Raw genomic sequence first — 26,166 nt, forward strand, 5'->3', positions numbered from 1 at the left:
AGCCTGGAAATACTGGCCATGGGGAATTTTTTCACAAACTTCCAAAAATGTATTTTTCTTGGCTCCCTTGTGTCATGATGTGTAAAAGATGCCTGAGTCCTTGACATTCATGCAATAACTATTGTGCAATAGTTTGATCATTTAGGCAAGTACACAACTTTTTCAGCTCAAAATGCAGGTAGCAGTGGAACTTCAGGGATTCCTGAGCTCACATAATTCTGTACTAAGAGGATTGGAGTTCCAGTGGGCCAATCCATATTTGTTGAGCTTCTATAACAGTGTCCTTAACATACATTTTCAGGAATAATAGAATCATTCATTTCCGGAAATGTTACCTCCTGTAGTTTCACCTTTCTATGAACTTGAAATAATGTTATAGCCGTATATTTGTTTTAAAAAGCTGTGGTTCAAGTATTGCCAGCTTTTCTAGAAATAGAACATCATTACCAAATTCAAGCTGACTATAAATATTTGGGGCCAAACTCTGCCTTCACTGATGCCCACTGAAATCTAGAAGTTACTCTTCCTGTAAATATTGTATGAATAGATCCTGCATTCCTTGCCCACTGAAAATTCCCATTGAAACCAATGGGACTTCTGAGTACACAAGAGATGCATAAGCGGATTTGAAATCTAGCATATCAGTATTTGAAACTCTGCACCAATTGGAAGTTAAATTCTGTATAATATTGGGTGACAATCTATTGATTTCCTTATCACTTACGCGGAACCAATTCTTACTGACACAAATTAGAGAGGAAAAAATGAAAACAGCTTATATGTTGTTGATTTCTTTTGGCCATTTCTTTGATCCATGTACTTATATGGGAGAAACATGGTGGGTTTAATATGAAACAGTGAGCCTTAGAAATCTTCTTCTGCGATCACTCTTTCAGCAGAATGAAATGCTGTGGCAACAGGAGGGAAATTATACACCAATTATTTATCAAATCAGGAAAAATGATGCCCTGCAACATCAAAGGCTTGCTTTTTATGAAATAATAGAGCTAGGGCTGTCCCTATTCTTTTAGTATGCAAGACTGTCTCTTGAGGGTTTTTTATTCATCTGAAATGCCGTATGGAATAAGAAATGAAGCTGCTGCTTATTTAGGATTATAACCTACAGTATAAAAAGTAGCCTGTGTGACTGAATCTAAGCAAGATCACATGAAAAATATCCAGAGGCTGTTAGTGTAGATTTAAATTAGTTATTATTGGTAATTAACTCACTGCTGTTGCTCAGTGCAATTATAAAAATAATATACAATAAAAGCACTGTTTTTTTATTAGGGACTCTAACTTTCCATAGGCTAAATCATCACTGGGAAAAACATTTAACAGGATGACATGTTCTTAGGCATTTTTTCCCCATATTTTCCCCTAACTTTCTATATTTTTCCTTATTTTGATAAACTTTTGGAACTCCTTTTAATGTTTTCCCATTTGTCAATTTCGCTTTTAAATTCCTCAACAATTGTATCAAACTCATACAGATTTTCAAAGTAAAATGTATGTGACATATCATGGGGTCCAAATGCAATAGATGGAGAGAAACAGAAGTGGCAAATTAACCTTTTAGCTTCAAACACAGGTAGGGGTGCATTATTTTACATGATGGTCTTATTACATGTATTAATATGGCATCTGCAACATGCCATTCAAATCTAGCCTTCTGTTTCACATATCAGACTGAATGAATGGTTTCTGATGTTAGGAGGAGGCTGAGATTTGTCATCATATCTTTCTAAAAAGCATTAGTTTTAAAAAAAATTGCAGATAAATAAGAAACAGGATTTTCCATTCTACGTAAAGATGGTATCAAAAGAGTAGTACTTTTCCCACCCTTCATTCCCTCACGCAGTCTCTCACCCTTTCTTAATGAAATGGAACAGTCTAGGCCTTTAACACTTCTTTCATTTAATCTTGCTAATACAGTCTGTAAAGATTCCAGTTTTGCAGCAGCATAGGTGCAGTAGCCAGTAAGTAGAGTAATAGAAAGAATACTATTCTGTATTTAGGCTTTATATTTATTTGCATAAAAATGTCTGATAGTCAACTCAGAATAAAAACTGATGCAATTGGTGAGTTCAAACTTTTTTCTTCTTCCATTCCTTGGTAATATGAGGTGCTCACATGAAGAATAAATGGAAAATATTAATCATATTGGGCCAAATATATCCCTGATATACCTCAACTTGGAGTTTTACTTAGACGGTATATTACCCAGTGAGTTAAAAGATATCAAATTAAATTGGTAAGTTGACAGATAGCCAGAAAGTAGACTTTGCAACAGATGCAAATCCATGAGCTATCTCTGAGTGATTTTCCACCTTTGAAAAGAAGGTACAGTGAAATTAAATAAAAATATGTCAAATTGAAAATCTATAGATAATGATCAAAAATATGACCAAATACAGAAAATCATGAGAGTGGATATAAAGTGGGAAGTGTAGCTGATTTCAGGATAACTTTCTGTCAGCCTGAAATCTTTGTTATTGTTTATTTGTTGTTGTGTTGCTTTAGCTGTGACAGTTTTGCTTTGTGGAAGTTTTGCTGTGCATATATGATACTGGATAGTTAATGCAGGGTCTAATCCAAATCCCAATGAAAATCAATGGAAGTTCTTTCCGTTAATTTCAATAGTATTTATATAAGATTCCAAGACAATGTGGGCCAGATTTTGATCTCTGTTGTACTGATAAATGCACTTAAAGTTACTCCAGATTTATTCACGTGCAAATAAGACCTGAATCTGGCCCACCAGTGACTCACATCCTCCCTCACATTAGTGAACTTTCAGCAGAGGGTTAATTTAGCTTTGAAATTTCTTGTTCTATCAAAAGGGGAAAAAAAGACAACAGCTCAGGTTTGAAGAAAGTTTTTGCTACTGAATCATGCTAATTAATAAAGTAAAGACATGAACTATGCTCATGAATTCTTCCTTCTAAACTTTTCCTTGTGCATTGTAGTTAGCTATTTTGGCAAGGAGCCTAAAGCAGTAAAATATTAGCATGAAAAGCTGTATTAATTAATGTCATTTCAGGATTGCAAATATACAGTATACTTAGCTTACTAAAATGTTTTTAAAATAGCATCATACCCCGTGGTTCAAAAAAATACTGTAGTTAATCAAAGTAAATAGTAGTAACAATCAACTGGGCCAAATTTTGCCCTGAGACATCTTACATAAGTCAGAAAATTATGTAATTAGCAAAATATCCTTAGTTGCATGGTTATATCATTTTTCAATAAGGGCAAAAGGCATCTAGCTTCACTAAGGGTAGGTTTACACTTACCTTCTGGGTCGACGCGGTGAGTTCGACTTCTCGGAGTTCGAACTATCGCGTCTGATCTAGACGCGATAGTTCGAACTCCGGAAGCGCTGCGGTCGACTCCGGTACTCCACCACTGCAAATGGCGGTGGCGGAGTCGACGGGGGAGCCGCGGAGTTCGACCCCGCCGTGTCTGGACGGGTGAGTAGGTCGAACTAGGGTACTTCGAATTCAGCTACGCTATTCACGTAGCTGAATTTGCATACCCTAGTTCGACCCCCCTTCTTAGTGTAGACCAGGCCTAAGTTACCAGAAGAGCAAAGGGATTTCTACCAGGCAATGGGAGCATGTCTGGATTAGAAGAAAAAGTTGATCTTATTTGGGAAGGGAGAGGAAGGCTATGTGGTAAATGGGCACTATTCTTCCCTGCGTCCATGCTTCTACTTCTCTCACCAAGACCATTCCCAAGTCTGTGGTTCCTGATCCACATTCCCTACTTAGTGGTCCCTGAAGTACTTTATAAATCATTGTGGACTGTTATGTACAGCAAATTAGATGTCCAGAAGATCCAGTGCTCCCTGTTCTTCACAGGCTAATGCTGGCCTCATTTGTATTCTTAATGTTCCTTGTATTTTTTAATAAATAAAAGGAAATTCCCTCCAAAATTACTTAATTACTTTACAGTATGTTTGCTACAGTATGTAATATAACTGTAAGAAAACATACATTCCTTCATAAAACCTAAGCAATGAAAACTATGGCAATGATCAGTGAAGGTAATGTAGATTATGACTTTAATGCTCTTACAGTCCATATATCCTCTTTAAAATATAGATGAGGGAATTCGCATTAGACATTTCAGTAATCTTAACCCTGACCCCTTCCTCATTTTTTAATTATATACAGTAGTGCAAATACTTTCTAATAAATAGCGTATGGCATAACTAATCAGTAATGTAATGAATAAGGCAAATGTGGTGGATAATGAATAAGGCAAGTGTTATGGTATTTTATATATTATATTTTCTACATATTATAATACTTACTAAATAAAGACATGTCCCTGATGTATATCAGTATGAGATACCAAAAAAATTGTTTGTTTTTATTGTTTTTACTATATTGTGTAAATAATTCAATATTCTGCAATATGTGCAGAAAGAGAAATAAACCACAAAATGTATAGTTTAGATAGTTTGATGAAAGTCAGTTTATAGTTATTGTATATACTTCAATGCTGTGTACGTTTAAGTCATTTTAACTTAAGTTTGTAAAACTTGAAAAGTGAAGTGCTACTTTTGGTAACTGTGTATTATAGGTCAGAGTTAAGGTTGTTACAATGTATAAAGAGTCATTTCACATCTGCTTTTTAAAGGGAATTTAAAAGTATTAATGTCTTCACTTTACCTAATGATTTCCACACCTGGTAATGTTTGTTCCAAATTAAATTTAACATTTTTATATGTATGTTTTTTTACAACAACTTTAATGATATTGTTCCAGTGCCACTGGTTGTTTTTTATAGTAGGGGGACTGAGAGCCATTGAACAAAATTGTAAATCTCATATATGATAAAACCACTTCAAGTCAGGGATTCTACTACATCCCCAGCACCTCTAGTTCCAGCATCCCTGATAACAACAAAGATTTCTGTCTGGTCAGTACTAGATGTCAAATGTTTTAATCCCAAACTCCCTTCTTCTTTCACTTCCAATATTGTGGGTGCAAAAAGGAGACCGAACTGAGGCTTTGTTAAGTTCCTACCATGTACGAATAAATGTTCACATGAGGTGAATGATATGAAACATAATTGCCAAGCAACATGAGCAGCAAATGTGACTTGCGTATGACAGAATACAATATCTTTTCTATTCAAACGTTATTAGCAAGTAACTTTTCTAAGTCCGTATCATAATTTTAAATAATCTTATTTATTTCTAACAATTTACTGCTTATTCAATGTTTAATTTTTAATTCATTTCTATGTATGGTGAATACATTCCCATAAATGGGGGTTGGAGTTTAGTCTCTCTTTGATATTTATGCTTAATATGAAAGTTGTATGCTGATATCAGGAAGATAATATACTAGAGATAGGCCCAAACCATAAAGTTCAGGTCCAGATATAAATTTCTCCAAAGTGTGGGTGTATTTGGTTGTGGGGTTTTAATTTGTGTTTACCTCTAGAATGAACCCCTTAGATTCTAAACTGTTCTCAGTAGAGCATGAAATAATAAAGAACCTTACAAACACATTACTGTTTCTGAATCTCTATAACCCAGAGATTGCTGCAATATTTATCCTTCTTATTAGTCAGAGTGGTTGTAATGTTGTTGTTCAGAGACTAAACAGTTTAGAGGAGGAGTTAAACAGGATTATACTTGAAGCATGTGGGCCAAAAGCGTTATTTAGTGACATGAGTCATGAGTATTAAAGTTGCTTATTGTCAACTAGTTTTCTGTCAAGGATTTACATTGTACTGTGGTCCTCTTCTCCCCTGATGATTAGTCATGGCACAGAATTCTGTTTTCAGTCTTACATAAAGAATATGAAACTCAGACAGCTTGAGCAGGAAGACATTTTCCTTTGAGGGCAGGAAGTTTATAAGCACACTTTGGCCTCTATCCTGTGGTGCGCAGTTGGGAGTGGAAGGCTGCTCACAGAGACTGCATGAGCTCAAGTAAGAGTAAGCATTAGACATAGTCTTCCATCTTCAGTGGAAATAATTCACAACAGTTACACACTTGCTGTCTGATCTCATACATGCAATGGTTAAAATGAGTGGGGTGTGGGTAGAGAATAAATGTGTCCTAAGGAGACATGAGCTCAGGTGTGATCTTCAGCCTTTAAAAGAGGCCCTTCAGTATCTGTTCCATGCTTTAGCCTTTCTTCTGCCACTAAGCAGGAGTAACGTGGTGGCTGTGTAGCAGCATGACTCTCATGAATGCAGGATCAGGTTTCCTTGTGCTCTCTATTCCTGATAATTTCTATTTATTTTATATTCCTACTAGGACATGCAACACTCTGCACATATGCTGTTGCAGGATCATATTCTTTAAGACAGAGTAATGCAAAAAAGCTCTCTCCATTTTTAAACCCATCAAAAATCAAATCTTTGCACACCTGTAATATTGAGTGATCAATTTACATTTATACTTTGAGTGTTCGCAAAAAGAACAGGAGTACTTGTGGCACCTTAGAGACTAACAAATTTATTTGAGCATAAGCTTTCATGGGCTACAGCCCACTTCATCGGATGCATGCAGTGGAAAATATGGTAGGAAGATGTATATATACACAGAGAACATGAAACAATGGGTGTTACCATACACACTCTAAGGAGAGTGATCAGTTAAGGTGAGCTATTACCAGCAGGAGAGAAAAAAAACTTTTTGTAGTAGTAATCAAACTGGTCCATTTGCAGCAGTTGACAAGAAGTTGTGAGGAACAGTGGGGGGTGGGGGGGATAAACATGGGGAAATAATTTTACTTTGTGTAATGACCCATCCACTCCCCGTCTTTATTTAAGCCTAATTTAATGGTGTCTATTTTGCAGATTAATTCCAATTCAGCAGCCTCTCGTTGGAGTCTGTTTTTGAAGTTTTTTTGTTGTAATATTGCGACTTTTAGGTCTGTAATCGAGTGACCAGGGAGATTGAAGTGTTCTCTGACTGGTTTTTGAATGTTATAATTCTTGACATCTAATTTGTGTCCATTTATTCTTTTTCATAGAGACTGTCCGGTTTGGCCAATGTACATGGCAGAGGGACTTTGAGTGTTATATATGAATGATAAGCAGCTGTCATAGGCAAAATGCTTTCAAGTTTGTGTGTGAATACTGGGAAAACAAAAAGAAATAATTAAAATTAAAGGCATATGTTTGGCAGACCAAAAATTTGCCCTACTCTTTTGCCCAGTTGAATTGCAAAGTCTTTGTCATTCTTTCAGTTTCTTCCCTCCACACCCAAAAAGAGCTCCCAAATGTTTGCATGACTTTATGTTCTATTAAAAAAGAAATCAATACTAACAGACCAATACTCATGAACAGCTTTCAAAACAAATCACTGTATGTGTGTGCGATGGAGTAGAACATGTGGGGAGGGAAACGGATTTTGGTTTTAAGCCACAAAGAGGTTATTATATACTGAAACAGTGAGGGGGGGGTGGAAATATTCTACAAAGAGCTTGACTGTGTAAAACAGTGAATATAGAGCATGCCTCTCCTAGAGAAGAGCTTTTCATTTGTAATACATTTTCCATATATGCTGTTGTTGCTCTTGTAAGTACATATTTTTGGTGTAGTTCATTTTGTCCATAGAAAAGATATGGTCGTCGTAGCTCAAACAGCCATCCTGACCAGCTTATGTAAACACTAGCTAAAGCTGCTGGAGATTATTTGCAGAACGTTGGATCTGATGAGCTCAAATATAAGATAGCCTGGGTAGTATATTTTGGATTACAATAGTAATCGCTTTAGGAAAAGTGTGCAGCGTCAGCAGTACGGTTGCTTGAGTCTTTATGGGATGTGGGAACTGTGCACTAATCATTCTGCCTTTATTATGCAGTTAAATCTTCTCCTAGTAGTAATGCTGGACATGTGTCCCTGCTATTTTTAAGGCTTGTGTGTGGGGCACAGGATATGGCTTTTAGAGTTTTGTTAAATTACTATGATTTGAACACTCTAAAGTATCCCAGATTGCTGGCTGGGGGGCCTGCTTCTTATCTTACGTGGTGACTTGCTTTACTTTAACACCTCCATTAAGCACTGTATGTATAATTTGCCGCCATATTATGTAAAAAGTAAAACTGGGTTAATAGATGTCTATAGAAATACCAGGCTGTGGAACAGCAAGCACCTTCCTAGGGAAGCTTAAGAAGTGTTGTGCTTATAGACAAAGTTACTGGGCTAACTGCACCCCTGACCCCCTCTGAATGCACTGCTTCTTCCATCTCAGGCCTCAAGCTAGCACCTTCATCAGGATGGGATCACACAATTCTCCCATTCTCAGACCAGGCCTTGCGCTGCAGTTGCTTGATACTAACTGTGATTACCTCAGCAGGTTCAACTTACATTTAATATCTACAAGTCTGTTCTTTGGGTGTCCAGACAGCCTTCTGAAAGCAAAGTATGGTTTATTTAGAACCAAAGCATTTCAGAAAAAAAAGATCTTACAACAATAAGCAGTCTATATGAATGCCTGTTTTCCTCACGTTTACCATTCCCTGGAAGGCTGTGGATACCCCGGCTGCTTCACTCACTCCACCACGACTTGTGTCAGGATCAGCCCCTGTTCCCCTCACAAACAGCATATTGACAACTCTCCCAAGAGTCTTTTTCACCACTGTGGCTCCCTTTGATCTCTACGCTCCCAGCCTTTGCAAAAGGGCTGAGTTACTTTGGAGCCTGGAAATAGCATCTTTACCACTCATAGCTCAGCCGTTGTCTTGTAATTGCCCAAGTGTTTGTTGGAAGGCTGATTATCTAGAGCTGTTTGCTGCCTTCCTCCTTGTTTTTCCAGTAGCCCCCTAGGAAACCAAACCAATACATTCACATAAGCAAGCCCAAGAACCCAATATGTTCAGTAACTGTTTCACTAAGTAGGTCACGTACAGTATTCATAGCAGCTGCATGTTCATCACACTAATGTATTAGAAACTCGAGGGGGAGGGCATTTATGTGTGGACATTTTGCCTAGCTCTATTCTTCATGATGTAATGGGAAGAAATTGCTCTTCTCAGCTCATTTTCTCCTATAATTTCACCTTCACTATTGGATGTAAAGACAAATAAATCAACGTTTCTTGGAAATGTATCTATTTAGTATTCTAAAATTAGTATATGGCAAACAAGGTGCAGTAAGCTAGGATAACATGGACAGTCTGGAGATTACCTTTGCCCCATGAGTAATAATAATCACAAATAGTTTGGATTCATATCACTTTTCATCTATAGATTTCAAAGCACTTCACAAAGGTGAGTAAGCATCTTTATGCCCATGTTACAGATGGATAACTGAGGCACAGAGTTTTGAAATGACTTGCCCAAAGTCAGTACCTCACCCAATAAATAAAAAAATATATATTCTGAGCCACAATGGCCCCTAATTACATTTGGCACCTTGCCCCACTTGAGTTGAAAACAACTACAAAATAGGAAGCATAGAATTGAACTACAAGAAGGACTGAATGATGGCAATTGTGTTTGATGTTCACTGTTAAAAAGGCAGAAATGATGTGTCATGAAAATTTGATGTTTGTATTTATAAGATGAAAAATGTCACCTGAGGACATGATACCATTATACTGTTATGATGAAGTAAAGTAAGGTGGTGCAGAGTCAAGGATAAGGTAAATAGGAGATATACCAGTCTCCTAGAACTGGAAGGGACCTTGAAAGGTCATTGAGTCCAGCCCTGCCTTCACTAGCAGGACCAATTTTTGCCCCAGATCCCTAAGTGGCCCCTTCAAGGATTGAACTCACAACCCTGGGTTTAGCAGGCCAATGCTCAAACCACTGAGCTATCCCTCCCCCGCAGGGGACTGGGTACAGGCCAAATTTCTAAACTGTGAATCTACATTGTGACTGTAAAAATGGCACCTTTTTATAAAACAGCTCGGTTCTTTGTGTATAGTCAGAGTCATATCTGCTTACTTTAGTGACTAACATAATTGTAGTCTATCTAGTCCCTCTTGTGCACCATCAACAGAAGTGATTACTAGATTCCAGAGCAAACCGACTGAAAGCTTGCTGTGTTGTCACTGACTGCATAATTTGATGGCAGTGGAGATGCAGTGATCTAAGGGCCTAATTTGTCATGAAAACTTTTATTGATGATACTGCATAAGAAGAAGATAATCTTGTTCAACTCACAGAGCCCAAGCTGATATTGAAGGACTGGCAGTTAGATAAAAACATGTCTTTACTTGAAAGCTGACTATATTTCAACTGAAATCACGAGACAATAAACGTGGAAGTGCAATGTGACATTTCCGCCGTCACTATTCAAAGAAATACATTTGAAGGGTGATGAAAGTTCCTGGAAGAATTAAAGTGGATGCCATCAAATGGCTCACTGACTGTCTAAATCGCTAGTTCCACTGATTTTTCCAAGTATGATCTCTGTGGTATCAACAAATCCAGTTAGAGCTATCTTTCCCTTCCAGCTGTACGCCATCTCTTGTGTACAACACTCTTTTGATCTGGAACAACATCTTAAAAGCTTTGAATATCCCCTCGACACACACGCTCCTTCCCCAACTAGTCCAAAGTGACCAGTTTGGAAGATTATAGTCCAGCCTCTTTTGAATGAAAGTGAAGTTCCTCTGATGTGAAGCAGTGATTGCATGAGACAGAGTCTCATTTAGTCCTGCTTTTTCCTGCCAGACTGCATGTGGACATGCTTGGCCAGTCTTACACTATCCAGAGCTCCATAGCCTGCTATTTCCTTTTGTTGCTAAGACTAGGAAGGAATGGACTCTAGCGATTATCAAGCACACTGCACAAAGGACACCTGCTGACTTTTACTTACATTTCAACATGAACTTTGTAAACTCGTTTTACACTGCATTGTAGATTTACCACTAATTCCATATGTTCAAAACATATGACTCTTACCTCCTCATTTTTTAGGATGTCTGGTTTGACTATAGCCAGTGAATGACATTTCTAGTAGGAATGGAATTAGCTCCAGCAAGAAAAAATGCTGGTCTATGCTGTTTGAATACAGTTGCTTATATTCCTTTGGTTGAGTGAGGAAGCTGTTTGTTAGCTGTATGATGTGCTGTCTCCTTGAAACATGTGATTGAAGACTTGGATCTCTGACATACTGAGCTCAGAGGTGACTGAGTTCACCTACAGCTACATCACATTTAGTGCATACACTCAGGCAATGGGATTTTTTATTTGCTTCTTTTCCACTCTGGAGAGCATCTGAGAGCCTGGGTAACTAATATCTGGCTTGAAGATAGTTTAAAGAACACATTTACAGTGTTGGTACACAAATCCTTCCCTTTTCAGGGGTTTTCCTTGAGTGACGTTAATTTATTCTGTAGGTACTTCCTTTGCTGTTAGACTTTAAAATGTCATCTTCTGCACTCCATCTCCTTTCACTATTCCCTCCTGTTATTCTAGTGGTATTAGGTTCCATAAAGGAAACGCCATTTTTGTTTTGTTTTTTATTAATTATTAATTAATTATTTATTTGTATTGTCAGCTCCCAATGGCCATAGCCCCAGTTGTGCTAGGTACTGTGCAAACACATAACAAAAGAACAGTTCCTGGCCCAAAGAACTTACAATCCAAGGATAAAACGAGACGTGAATACAACAAACAAATGGGATGAGCACAAAGTACCAATGAGATAATCATGAGTAGTGTGATAAACACCAATCACAGCACAGCAAGTGCCTAACCATTGTTGATTTTTTTAGTCTTCATAGCAGAGGTGAGTTTCAAGGAGGGATTTGAAGGAAGATGATCTGGTGGCATTTCAGATCTTTATGAGGAGCTCCTCCTATGCAATTTTTCAAGCAAGCATCTTCACACTTTCTCCCCAGGCATGGGAGAACGTGTGAAGATACTTGCTTGAAAATTTGGCAAATGGACAACTGACACCAGCATAATTAGCAAATAGGAGACAGAACTCTATTTTCAGTAGATTGTTAGATATAATAGGTAGAAAGGGGATAGGCCATGAAGTGCCTGAAAAGTGAAGACAAGTAGTTCTCTATTATACTAATATATAATATGTTTACTGTGTCTGAATGGGAGAAGGACATAATTTCCTGTATTGCTGAAAGTTTCCATGAGTGGCAACTTTACTATTAGTTTATTTTCAAGGTACATCATGTAATGACTTCAACATTCTGAAAGAAACTGAAAATACCCCCTTGATAAAAGGATACATTTGTTATGCTTATAAAGGATTCAAAATGAAACAGCTTCTTTTGTAATAGTTCTACAGAAAGAGAACTAACATGTACTATTTCATCAACTCTCTGTTTGAAAGGAGGAGGAGGGAGAGGGGAAAATATACAAATCTAGAGCATTGAACAAAGATGCAATGTGAAGAAGGTGTAGGAGCTGCTGACAATCATTAAATCTGCAAAGGAAACCTGGTACACTGGGTGTTAATTACAGTAATTCAAGATGTTTCTGGGAATACAGTGGCTTCTTTTTCTTCTGGCCTGTACAATTAACGACTCAGGTTTTCTGTTATGAATCCTTAAATTGTCCTGCTGTCTTATGAATAAAAGAGAAATGCCTAGGAGACATCAGCAGTCTGCTTTTTCAAACTTCTTTAAATCTCTTCTCTCTGCCCTAGAGATATAGCATTTTCCATGAGCTATCTTAGGGTATGTCTACAGTGGCAGAGTTATAGCACCAGCAGTTAGAGTGCCGCTCAGCGAGCGCTGAAGAGAAACCACTGTTGTGTGTTCACGCTGTCAGCTGCCTGCACAATAGTGTGTTCATACTTGCAGCACTTGCAGTGGTATTCGGAGTGGTGCACTCTGGGCAGCTATCCTACAGAGCATATCTTCCTCTTCTGCTGCTAAGAGTTGTAGGAAGGCAGAGGGGGATTGCGGGGCATCCTAGGTCCTGTCCCAATGCCCCATGATGCATTGCACCGATCCCTGTGCTTCCATCTGCATTTGGCACCATCTTTCAATGGTTTGTGTACTGCGTTCTCTGCCTCTTCGGTCTGGGAATGGATCCCGAACGGTTGACCAGTATGCTGCTCGCTCTGATTAACATGTCATGAGTGGCCACTGGCAGTGGAGTTATTCCTAAAACTAAAAGGCAAGAGGAGCGCGACATTGATTTCATCATGCATAGTAGCTATGACATGAGATTGGAGGTGCTGACCACAGTGGAACACCGCTTTTGGGCTTGGGAAACAAGCACTAAACAGTGGGATCACATAGTGATGCACATCTGGGATGACGAACAGTGGCTGCAGAACTTTCAGAGAAGGGAAGCCACATCCTTGGGACTGTGTGATGAGCTCGTCCCAGCCCTGCGGCACAATGACAAGAATGAGAGCTGCCCTGCCATTGGAGAAGTGTGTGGCGATTGCACTGTGGAAGATGGCTACTCCAGACTGCTACCAATCAGGTGCTCACCAGTTCGGAGAGGGAAAGTCGACAGTTGGACTCGTGTTGATGGAAGTGTGCAGAGCCATTAATCGCGTCCTGTTCCAAAAGACCGTGACTCTGGGCAATGTGCGTGACATTGTGGATGGCTTTGCACAACTGCAGAGGGGCAATAGATGGCATGCATATTCCAATTCTGGCACCAGACCACCTAGCCACCGAGTACATTAATCAGAAGGGGTATTTCTCTATGGTTCTAAGAGCACATGTGGATCACTGTGGGCATTTCACGGACATTAATGCAGGCTGATCCAGAAAGATGCATGGCACACTCATCTTTTGGCACACTGGCCTGTTTAGGAACCTGCAAGTAGGGACTTTCTTCCCAGATCTGAAGATCACTGTAGGGAAAGTTGAAATGCCCATTGTGATCCTGGGAGACCCTGCCTACACCTTAATGTCGTGGCTTATGAAGCCATACACAGCCATTGACAGCAGCAAGGAGTGGTTCAGCAATGACTGAGCAAGTGCAGAATGACTGTTGAGTCTACTTTTGGCCATTTAAAGGTCTGCTGCCTATGTGGGAAGCTGGACCTGGCCAATGACAATATTCCTATGCTTATAACCTCATGCTGTACGCTCCATAATATTTGTGAAGGGAAGGGTGAAAGCTTCACTCAGGGATGGACCACTGAGGCTCAGTGCCTGGAAGCTGGATTTGAACAGCCAGAGCCAGGGCTATTAGAGGGTCACACCGTGAGGCCATAAGGATCAGGGATGTCTTGAGGCAGTAATTTGAAGCTGAAGGCCACTAATATTTGTTGATAGGCTTGAGAGTGCAGTGCTTGTAATGCTAGGAGGTGATTGTGATTGGTGTAGATGATGCAATATGAAGGTTTAAGATAATTGATGTTGCTTTGCAGGGCTCTGTTTGCTTTCAATTAATAGCATAAAGATTACTTTCAAACCAACACAATTATTTTATTAAAAACAACAACCGGAGGAAAGAGACAAACAAAAAACCACATCAGCATTGAGGGGGTTGGGGGAAGGGAAGGTCCCAGGAGGAGGTGGGGTCCCAGGACTATTAAAGATTTGTGTATGTCCAGGGATCATATCCAGCCTTCTCCTTTGAAGTACAGTGCAGCGGGTACTGTACTTCAACAGGACTAAACTGCAGAGGGACATGTGTTGAGTGCAGTGGGTAGTGGAAGTCCACAGTGCTGGACTGTGATGGGGGAGGAGTGGAATGCTGCGGGTACAGACTGGAGTCAGGAGGTTGATAAGAGTGTGTTGGCAGTGTCTGAGGGACGCATAGGAAAGAGTTATGCGACAGCGGCTGCAGGGGCGGTGAGGTGTGGAGCTGCTTGTTTGGCAGTGCTCATATCACCTGGAGCATGTCCACTTGGCGCTCCATTATGTTTAAGAGCTACTCCATGGCTTCATTCTGGTGCACCGTGTTCTCCTTTCAGTCCCTCTTTTCGCCCTCCCTCCACACCTTCAATTCCTGTTTCTCGGCGGCGGAGTGCATCATAACCTCATGCAGAAAGTCCTCTTTAGTTCTTCATGGCCGCTTTCTAATTCTGCGCAGCCGTTCAGCTGCCGATAACAAAGAGGGAGGCTGGGCTCCCAAGGTCATCTCTGTGAAGCCAAAACGCAACATTTTACAGAGCAGTATTCTTTGCAACACGGAGAACACTGATTCAGTGATTTAAAACTCAGCCACTATTCACATATCTGTCACTAACTGGCTGACCCCAGGCAAGCACACATGAGCCATAAGACCCCCAAAATGGTGAGTAGCCGCAGAGGCGAGGTAACTCACTCTTCCTGGACCCTACTGTACACTGGGCACATGGCCCTTAGGGAGAGCCAGCACTGTAGGAGGGGCCTGATAATCATTCCTGTCCCCACATTTTCCACAGGCTGTGATCATTATGGAAGATATCTCGCTGCTGAGGGTGAGCAGGGAATCAAAGGAAACAAGAAACAGAGCAGCTGTGCCAAAGAACCTGTGGCAGCGGATTGCCCAGTATCTCCATGAGAGTTTCCTGGAGATCTCTGAGGGAGAGTCCCGTGAAGTGTCCCTGTTCCACCGTTCAGACTAGGCATGTGGTGGTATGCACATCATACAGACACAAGTCTGCTTTCTGCAACCCTCCTGTCCCCAACAACGCACTTCAGCAATTCCCCAAATCAAATCCATTTACCAGGGGCCTCCTCTCCTGTTTGTGCTTCACCAAGATCCAACAGCTGTGACTGGATAGCCTCCTCCAGGGTAGAAAAGAGCTCCTGGCTGCATGCATCTCTGATCTCTGACTCGTCCTCTGCCTTTGGGTCCCCCTCCCCCTCCACATCCTTGCCCAAGATTTCCTCCTCCTGGCTCAATCCACTCTCGACTGACGTAAGCCACCGAAATATTCACAGTGGCCTTCGCAGTGGACGTAGGGTCACCACCAAGTATAACATTCAGCTCTTTGTAGAACCGGCAGCTCATGGGTGCAGCACCAGAGTGGCTGTTTGCCTCCTGCACTTTGTGGTAGGCATTCTGCAGCTCCTTCACGTTTACCCTACACTTCAGTGTGTCCCAGTCATGGCCCCTTTCTGTCATGCATCATGGAATCTGTCCATAGGTATCATAATTCTTATGGCTGGAGCACAGTTGGGGCTGGAAAGCCTCCTCTCCCCAAATGCTGATGAAGTCCAGCAGCGTTTCATTGCTCCAAGCGGGGATTGCCTGGTGCATGGAGCAGGCATGGTCACCTGGAAAGATGCGCTGAGACCACTGCATGCATCACTGAGCAAACAGGAAGGGGATTTTCAAAATTCCAAAGGAATTTACAGGGCAGGAATGATGGTTGGTCACCTGAGGGCAGGGCAGTAGAGTTCAAACCGATGACCAGAGAGGCAAGAGCAGGCATTGTGGGACACCTCCCAGAGGCCAATTGCAGCACTGTAATTGAGCAGGGTGTCTACATTGGCACTACAGCACTGTAGCCCAGCGCAGAAAGCTGTACGCCTCTCATTGGGGTGGTTTTTTCACAGCACTGCAACTGCGCAGTTTCTGCATCCTAAGTGGCTTGTCAGTGTGTCTACCTGGGGAGTTACCGAGCAGACTTAGAAGCAGCAACACCAATCTGCTGGAGACCTTGTATTCACCGTTAGTATAATATACTAAGCCCTCCAGTTCCCCCCCACCCCTAATGACTGGAGAGATGTTAACAGGCTATTTCACCTTGAATGGTCTCTTGAAATATGTGCTAAACAATTTCTTCCACCTTACATTTAGCTGTGACACTTTCCCAGATCTAAAGAAGAACTCTGTGTAATCTTGAAAGCTTGTCTCTCTAACCAACAGAAGTTGGTCCAATAAAAGTTATTACCTCATCCACCTTGTCTCGCTAATATTTATTACTACTAACTTATAACATGATTAGTTTGATTCTGATTTGCGGATGAACCTACTGTATTTGTTCCATCATAATTTAAATCCATAGCTTTAGCATTTAGGGACCCAATCCACAAACACTTATAACTGAGCACAATACTTATGACGATGAGTAGTCCCTTACTGGAACTGGAGTTCACAAGTGTATGCAACGGTGTATGTCTAGATCATGCTTTTATCACCCAGTCTTGCACTAGGGAAGGTAGAGAGCTACTGTGACTCCTCAGGGAAGCACAGTCCTTCCTCAAATGCCTTAGAGTGCACTGTGGGTGTGGAAGTTTCACCATCCATGTATGTTCCTTCCTATCTCCTTCCTGCCCTCTTTGGGACACTGTTCACCTCTGGGGATGCACCAAAGGAACAGGGCAGCCCAGAGGATTCAGGGGGCCTCAGGTCTTTGGTGGCGGGTCCCAGGGCAGAAGGGACCCCCTGCCGCGGGTCTTCGGGGCACTTCGGTGGCGGGTCCCAGAGTGGAAAAACCCCCTGCAGCCAAATTGCCGCTGAAGACTTGGAGCAGAAGAAGCTCTGAGGGCCCGGGCCCCGCGAGAGTTTTCCGGGGCCCCCGGAGTGAGTGAAGGACCCCACTCCAGGGCCTCCGAAAAACTCTCCTGGGGGCCCCTGCGGGGCCCGGGGCCTGGGCCAAATTATATGTAGAGAGAGGAAAATATATTTTCAGATTCTGGGTAAATCTGAATCTACATGCAGTTCTGAATCTTGCAGCTAGCCGCTAATTCTATAGTTAGCCAAAGCAAAGACCAGATACTGGAGATGTTGGGATCTGGATCTATAGCTCTTGCTCATCTCTAGTTTAGAGCCAGTAAATAAATGGCTTTGACTGCAGGAGGTGAGGTATATCTGCAAATATATCACTGGTTTAAGCAATTCCTTGGAGGCAGAACTTTGCAGATATTTACAGATGTTGCTAGTATCTTTTGATGTATGTCAGTAAACCACAAATCAGAGGACATGAAAGAACATCACATGAACTGCATCATATCAAGTGTACAAGTATAATGAGCCATGATGGGGGTGAGAGGGAAGAGCCCGGGGGAGCTTAATAGAAAGAGCATCAAATCATATATGGCAATTCTGCCTCAGCAAAATGAAGAGTGAGGATATGATGGAGGACAAGATTACTGGCTAGCAGTATTTGAAGGCTGTAAACACCAAAGAAGGTAATTGTTTAGAGTGATCCAATAGGTATAGCTAGGGGATGAAATTAAAAGAAAGAAAGAAAACTTACGGCAAATGTCAGGGAAAGCTTTCTTATCATGAGATCTATTAGATTGTGAAACAGTCTCTTCAGGGAAATGGTGGAAGCCCCATTATGTGAATCAATTAGAACTGGACTGAACAGAGCACTAAAAAACCTAAAATATCATAAAGAACAATTTTACACTTGTAGGGAGTTAGGTGTCTGACCAGCACTAACATCTATGATCAGTAGTTAGGGCAGAAAAGAAACTAACAGTATTATAAACCAAAAATAACCCTTTTCTCTTTTTCAGCACAAATTGAAGTGATACCATGCAAAATTTGTGGAGATAAGTCCTCTGGAATACACTATGGAGTCATCACATGTGAAGGCTGCAAGGTATGAGACTTTATGCAGCACTGTCATTGGCATCTGCATTTGCCTCAGGCATCTGTGTACTTCACAACACACTCTGACACCCTTTCAAACAAGGCGTGCCAAAGGCTGTAATGCCTGCTGCTGATACACAGGTGTTCCATGTCTAATTTTACTAGTTGTCTTCCTTATTCAACAGTCAAACGATATTTGGAAATAGCTCCTTCTTTGAGGCTTTGAATTATTAATATGTGATGCAGCATAAATGATGATACACATGCTGGTTACAATATGTTAGAACTGCTCCACCCCGAATGAACCTGAGGACTAGTTTTGTTCTCTTGTTTCATTTACTATATTTGTGAAATGTCAAAGTTAATTTAAGTGTCATAATGCACAGTTTTAAGAGATATGGGGCTGATTTTGGCCCCCACTCTGGTGCATCTATGCTCTCAAGGGGACATAAAGAAATTGCAATTGCCCAGAGAGAAATTCCCCCAGTTCAGGAAGAATGTAAATGGCACTGCATTGTCCCTCCTTGTAGGCCTGGCATACCCCAGGGATGGAAAGGAGCAGGTTGGGATAGAAGGGAGAATGCCCATAGTGCTCCTGTGATTTGGGGCTGCAGCACCTGCCATCAGCACTTGTGGGGAGGCTGCCATATGTTAAAGCAGTCCCCGTGGCTAACTTATGTATAAGGGCCTATTTTAGCACTCACAGTAGCTGAGAATTTTGCAAAGGCAAATCTTCGTGTTTGCAGTTCTGACTACCCCCTTGAAGGTGCAAAGATGCAAAGGCTCTGATTAGCACCTGCAGGTCATTTTATAGATGGAAACATGCACTGTACATTTTGTGGGTGCACATACACATCTACATGTGTGTAGTGTGAAATATCTTGCTCCCTAGGTTTGCATTTAGCATTTTATAACATTGAAGGCATCTGAAAAATTCAAAACATTGGATTTACCACATCCCAAAACTAAAGTTTGATTTAATGCCAGTAAATTGAAAAGTGATATATTGTCAAAAATCAGACCTTGTCTTTCAGAAACGTTAACAATTGTAAATGAGCCATCCCCCATTGTGACACAGTTTTATTGTGATACTAGACTGGAAATAGGCTTCTTTTTATGATGATCGCACAGAGCAGGATTAGTCTAATCGATCTGATACTTTAAAATTGGCACAAAAATAATAAAGAAAAATGCTTTTAAGCAGAAAAAGAGCTTCTTGTCTCTGTAACCAGTCTATATAAAGCAGTAAGGAATAAAGTCTCCTCTGGATGTGATTACTGTTACTGGTAGCCCTTGTGTGTGCCTCAAGAGGAGACAATGCCTCTTAGCTCTATGTGCATATCGAGATAAGAAGCTCCTCTACCACTTAACACAGTTGTAACCCTTTTGTTTTTGTGCCAGTTTCAAAGTAGCAGATCAATTAGTCTAATCCTGTTTCATGAGACTGTCATGAAGAAAGATGTATGCAGTCTAATTGTAGCTGTGCTGGTCCCAGGATATTAGAGAGACAAGGTGAGTGAGGTAATATCTTTTACTGGACCAACTTCTGTTGGTGAGAGAGACAAGCTTTTGAGCCACACAGAGCTCTTCAAGTCTGGGAAAGGCACTCCCAGCATCACAGCAAAATGCAAGTTGGAACAGATTGTTTAACATACTGCATACAGATGTGGTCTCCTCATCTCAAAAAAGATATACTGGCACTAGAAAAGGTTCAGAAAAGAGCAACTAAAATAATTAGGGGTTTGGAGAGGGTCCCATATGAGGAAAGATTAAAGAGGCTAGGACTCTTCAGCTTGGAAAAGAGGAGACTAAGGGGGAATATGACAGAGGTATATAAAATCATGAGTGATGTGGAGAAAGTGGATAAGGAAAAGTTATTTACTTATTCCCATAATACAAGAACTAGGGGTCACCAAATGAAATTAATAGGCAGCAGATTTAAAACAAATAAAAGGAAGTTCTTCTTCACGCAGCGCACAGTCAACTTGTGGAACTCTTTACCCAAGGAGGTTGTGAAGGCTAGGACTATAACAGCGTTTAAAAGAGAACTGGATAAATTCATGGTGGTTAAGTCCATAAATGGCTATTAGCCAGGATGGGTAAAGAATGGTGTCCCTAGCCTCTGTTTGTCAGAGGATGAAGATGGATAGCAGGAGAGAGATCACTTGATCATTGCCTGTTAGATTCACTCCCTCTGGGGCACCTGGCATTGGCCACTGTCGGTAGACAGATACTGGGCTAGATGGACCTTTGGTCTGACTCGGTACGGCCGTTCTTATGTTCTTATAAGTAGTTAGCACATATTCTAAGGGACCATTCAAGGTAGAGTGTCCCCTTAACACTTCTGCAGTCATAGGACAAAAACAGGGGGTAGAGAGTAACAGATTGTTGTAATAAGCCATAAATCCAGTGTCTCTGTTCAATCCATGATTTTTAGTGTCTAGCAGAGTTATGAATTTAAGCATCCGGGCTCAAAGTGTTTCCTTTGAGGATGAAGACTGAGAGGTCAGATATAGGCCACGTCTACAATATAGACCTATATCAGTATAGTATAGTATAACCAGTATAACTATGTCGCTGAGGGGTGTGCAAAATCCTAATCCATCTGCCCTCCTGTAGACAGTGCTATGTTAATGGGAGAGCTACTGCCTCTTGGGAAGGTGGATTAACTACACTGTTTCTCCCTTCAGCATAGTAGCATTTTCATTAAGGCCTCATCTACACTGCCACTTTACAGTGCTGAAACTTTCTTGCTCAGGGGTGTGAAAAAACACCCTCCCCCGAGCGATGCATGTTTCTGCGCTGTAAAGTGGCAGTATAGACAGTGCACCAGCACTGGGGGCTACTCCTCTCATGGTGGTGGGTTTTTTACAACACTGAGAGAGCTCTCTTCCAGCCCTGGTACCGCGACTACACAGCCACAGTAGTGAAGACATACCCTTAAGCACTACAGTAGTGCAGCTGCAGTGCTGTACATGAAGACAAGCCCATAGAGTGATCGTTTTGTTAACACCCACTTCTGGCCTTTAAACAACCCCTCAACCCAAGCTCATCATCAGAAGTAAGCTCCTCGCAGACCAGGACACAGCTACTCAAAACGGCACCAAAACCAGACAGAACAACAGATGCAAAACCTGCAGCCATATCTCCACTGCTACAGTGATCAACACCCACCACAACACATCTTTACTCATTGAGTGCACTAAATGCCCCAATAAAAACTATCTGGGTGAAACCAGATAATCACTACTCTCTCAAATGAATTCATACAGGAAAATGATAAATGACAAAAACACCCTGTCACCTGCGTGTGAGCACTTTTCACAAGCGATCACTCTATATCTGATCTATCAGTCCTCATTGCACCTTATTAAAGGGTGTCGCAAATAGCACTGTCATATCCTGCAGCATGCCTGAGTATCTTCAGGAATTTGATCTCTTCTGGTAATTTTCCCACCGACTTCACTGAGGCCTGGGTTTCACCCCTTGTGCCTACCTCAATGTCTCTGGGGCTCTCAAAAGTGTCTCATTCCACCTGTCTCTCCACCGTTATGGGAAGTGATTAAAATTGAAGCCTAATTCTTAGAGGTATGGAACATATTACTATACCTGTTTTACAGACTGGGAAACTGAGATAGAGAAAGGTTAAGTGACTTGCCCAACATCACAAAGTGATTCAATGTCAGAGTTAGGAAAAGAGCCAAGAAATTTGTTTTTAGCTCTTCTACTCTACGCACTAGGTCAGTACAATTCTTCTACCCAAAAGAGCAATTATTCTCCCCAATAAATGTAGCCATTCAAAAAAAGGATATAAAATATTATATAGTCCAAGAAAACATTTAGATCTGATGAGGGAAGGGAAAAAATAAATTATACCAAGTCAAAATTTGAATATGACCCATGATATTCTAATAGGAACAAAGAATGACTGTGTAAATTCCTGTATGATAGAAAATAAGCAGCACAGTCTTCACTATGAAAATCTATGTAGCACTAAAATATGATATTCTAGACTGTGTAATAGTTACAATTCTAAAAAAAATAATTTTTATAACTGTTACCTTTAAAAATAAGATTGACCTGATCTGATTAATCCATTCATTCAATTCCCTATTCACACTGGAATTACTTACATTTAAAGCAGAAAACCCTTTCTATGCCAAAAAGGAAATTTCTAATAAAGTATGGCAAATACATAAGAAATGTCTCATAATTAGTGCTAAATTGGCCTTAAATTAATCCCACAGCCATGGCTTCAGTAAATTCTTTGTCAGTCAGGATCAGATAAGTGCTCTACAGTTTTTCATTGGTACTTTCCCTAAAGGACAACTGCATTCCCAAAGATACAAAACTCACATCTTAAATTAAATTATAACCACTAACACAACCAATGCAGGGTAGATGAAATGGGACTTTTAAACTTCACTTCATGGACTGGGAATGTCAGTATCTGTACTCAAACTCAATACCTGTTGTCCAGTGGTAGTGACACCTCTGGCCATCATTCAGTGCGCTAGGACTTGAGTGAAGCTTCAAATATTGTCTTTACTGAGTGAATCCAGTCATGTACAATCCAATTACATTGTTTCTTCACCATTATTTCTCCAGACGCCACAGCTATTATTATTGCCATGATTTGCTGCTGTCATCCATAGTTCTGTACTGAAACAATACCGGACTAGCTGTTGAATGAAGCCAGCCCTAGCTTGCTGATTCAGTTCAGGTTTAGTCTACAAACCATCCTAGCAACACTCAACCACCTCACTGCCACTGCTACCAGTGTCTAACTTTACTTACTCTGTCTTCCTCCTATGGATGCTAACTGCACTTTTTACCTTCTATCTGCCTTCCTGGCTTCCTGCAGTTGCTAGACTTCCCCTCCATCTCTTTCTCACTGTGTAAGTGTGCAGTTGCCTGTTTCTAAAGCTGCTAGGTTCTCCAATGAACTTCTCTTCTTTGTTTCTCTTCCCCCTCTCTGGGCTCCCTGCTCCTCCTGTGCTCTTTACCTTTCGTTGTTCTGTAGAAGAGAGAAGCACATCAAGTGTAGCTTTACTTCTGTCATCTCCCCTTCCTGGCTCCATTCCTCTTGACATCTCTGGCATTTCTTGTCACTTCTGCCGTAATGCTGCCTGATGGTGCCATTCTCAGTGGCTATGACTAAGTAAGGACATGCTCTCGGGTTCTAGTACTCTTGTCCCCAGTCACAAATCCAAACAACTGACCAGAATAACACTCAAAAAACCCTACTGAGACTGGGTAACTAAAAGTTTTAAAACTTTTTAGCCTATTCCCTAGCTAAACTGGGATTTTTAACTTTCTGTATTTACCTGACAATAATATATTTCTTTTACATACGAAATGTCATGATTTTTTTCCTGGAGGAGGGTGGTGTTGTTTAAAAGCGTTTCTTTTTCCTTTGCACTTTAGCTAGTAAGGTCATTAAATCCTACGGCTCTTTTAGATGCCTCAATTTGAATTACCTCTCTCCTGTGGAGTATCTTGTCTCTCCAAATCAGTTTAAGCTTCTCCAGTTAACCTAGGGAATCATACAGTATATTACAACTTCTGATACCACATGTAGCCAGTGAATAAACAAATCATCAGTGTTAGATGTTACCAATACCTTTTCTTTAACAAAAAAAGTATTCAGAACAAATGGCAATAAGCCGCCTTGTTAGAAATATTGGTGAGAGTCTCCCTGAGCATTTGATGAAGTTCAGTGTTTATTGTATATTGAGGATGTACTATATTTTATCACTCTATCCTGTTTGTTACACTCATACCCTCATATTATATTTTACAGAGTAATGCACAGGTTTTTCAGATCAGGAGAGAACATGATTTTATTTCACTATTTCTGGCTAAATCATTTACGAAGTTGTATCATAAACAAAATTTCACTGAATTAGAGTTTATTGCAGTGGCATGCCACTATATCTATTTATCTATCTATATATATATAGTAATTCTCTCTCTCTCTTTCACACTCTCTCTAGGGTTTCTTTAGGAGGAGTCAGCAGAACAATGCCTCTTACTCCTGCCCCAGGCAGAGAAACTGTTTAATTGACAGAACCAACAGAAATCGTTGCCAACACTGCCGACTGCAGAAGTGTCTTGCCCTAGGAATGTCTAGAGACGGTAAGGAGTTAGCTTCCTACTTCATAGATAAACCCTTTGAAACCGTTCTTCATTGCTGCTGACTACTTAACCCCCCGACAGATTTCTGGAAAGAAAGAAGAAAACCTAAGTGCTCTGTAACACGTTCACAGTAAAACATAGATCTTTGCCATTCCTTAAACTTAGGAGCATTTTCTCATGGGGGTGGGGGAATAACAAAATAGAGAGCAACATTAGATTAAAACAAAATGTTATAAAGAGAAATGTGGCATTCTGATTAAAAGCAAAAAGGTCCTCCCCTCGTAGAGAGGGCTTCGTATGCTGGATCAGATAATAACATTTTATATTAATAATATTAAATATTGATGTATTAAGACTCTCCCTGCTTAAAAATGTTTGAGGGCCTGAGACAGTATAATAAATAAAATATACAGTTCAAAAGGAAATATGCACGCTTAGAGCAATTTTTATGCTAAAGGATCTGAAAGCACTTCAGTAAAAATAACATTACATTACAAAGGAACGACTTGGTGCAACCTTCTGCTGTTTAGCAGTGAACTAGAGAGCTACACAACTGCTTAAAACAAAAAATGAAGAAGATTCTTGTATCCAGTTGAAACTTCAGGGTGAGGCTGTACAGAACAAACTATATATTTTAGTGCTGGTGGTCTCGTCTGAGTCCTTACTGTTAGTCCTCTTATCCACTCCCCAAACTGCGACGCAAGTCAGCATGAGTGACAAACTGAGAATAAAAATTACCTGGGACTAGAATAAGAGTTGTGTTGCAGGTTAGCATTGAGGTGCAATAGCAGAGCTGTGCAAGAAAGCTTGAGCAAAGTCTGTCTGCATTATTTCAGCCCTAGCTACTACTGTTAATTTGGATTGCTCCCAAATCCATACTGAAGTTTTAAAATCATCAAAAAGAAAACAAAAATGTCTCCTATTTTGTAGGCATATTATCTTAATTTGGTTATCTATATCTATATAGCGGCCCAAAAAAATGTCTTGGACAGTTATAAAAATGTGCCATTTGAATGTATTTCAAATTCCTCTGAGCTTTGTAGATCACCAGAGAAATTATGTTCATTAGATGGTTCAGAGGTTTTACATTAGTTTAAGGTCAGATTGCAATACTCCATAGGTACAATGAGACAGTTCACGGTGTAAAGTTCTATCCAACATGCGTAAGGGTACTACACTCTCACCATTAAGTGAATTCAGCTTGGTATCTAGTGTGCAGCATACGAGGTTCTTAGCCTCTCATTTCTGCCCAAAGAAGATTAAAGCTGTGCTCTTTCAGCAGCTAATCAGCATATAGTCTCCTCATAAAAGTGCTGTCTCCTGACTGCAGTTGAGGGCTTTTAAGGTATCACGGGACATTTGTATTTGGCTGCTAGTGCTCTGTCCCTCACCTGTAAAGCAGAGTTTCTCAGTGGCCCTGAGTTTTCATTGGTGTAAGTGAAGAGAGGGTTTAATCTCCCAGTGCTGCCTTCCTCTAACCTCTATGAGTATAAACACTCACGTAAACAGTCTTGCCTTGATTGATTTTTTTCGTTGTTACAAAGAAATCATATGTGAATTTTAACTCTGTCTAATAACAGACTCATTTCTATCATGCAGAGGCAGGATGCTAATTGACAGCAGCTGGAGAGTC

The 26,166-nt window shown here is 40.6% G+C and overlaps 1 protein-coding gene and 1 long non-coding RNA gene across 7 annotated transcripts in view; one reads left to right on the forward strand and one right to left on the reverse strand.

Moving 5' to 3' along the window:
- Positions 1-26,166, forward strand: part of RORB (RAR related orphan receptor B) — a 193,408-nt gene that overhangs the window by 116,461 nt on the left and 50,781 nt on the right. For all 3 annotated transcript variants that reach the window (XM_045020891.1, XM_045020892.1, XM_045020890.1), the window contains 2 exons: positions 18,320-18,405; positions 24,392-24,533. In XM_045020891.1, coding sequence (XP_044876826.1) covers positions 18,320-18,405; positions 24,392-24,533 — 228 coding nt within the window. The remainder of the gene's footprint in view (positions 1-18,319; positions 18,406-24,391; positions 24,534-26,166) is intronic.
- Positions 1-26,166, reverse strand: part of LOC123372642 — a 71,742-nt gene that overhangs the window by 23,225 nt on the left and 22,351 nt on the right. For 2 of the 4 annotated variants that reach the window (XR_006580378.1, XR_006580379.1), the window contains 2 exons: positions 23,876-23,931; positions 22,865-23,057 (listed from right to left, as the gene is read on the reverse strand). This is a non-coding gene — a long non-coding RNA (uncharacterized LOC123372642). Of the gene's footprint in view, positions 1-14,948; positions 15,005-22,864; positions 23,058-23,875; positions 23,932-26,166 lie in introns of those variants that run through there. The other 2 variants (XR_006580380.1, XR_006580381.1) reach the window with 2 other exon arrangements.

The sequence above is a fragment of the Mauremys mutica genome, chromosome 6, assembly GCF_020497125.1.
Source record: "Mauremys mutica isolate MM-2020 ecotype Southern chromosome 6, ASM2049712v1, whole genome shotgun sequence".
Lineage (NCBI taxonomy): Eukaryota > Metazoa > Chordata > Testudines > Geoemydidae > Mauremys > Mauremys mutica.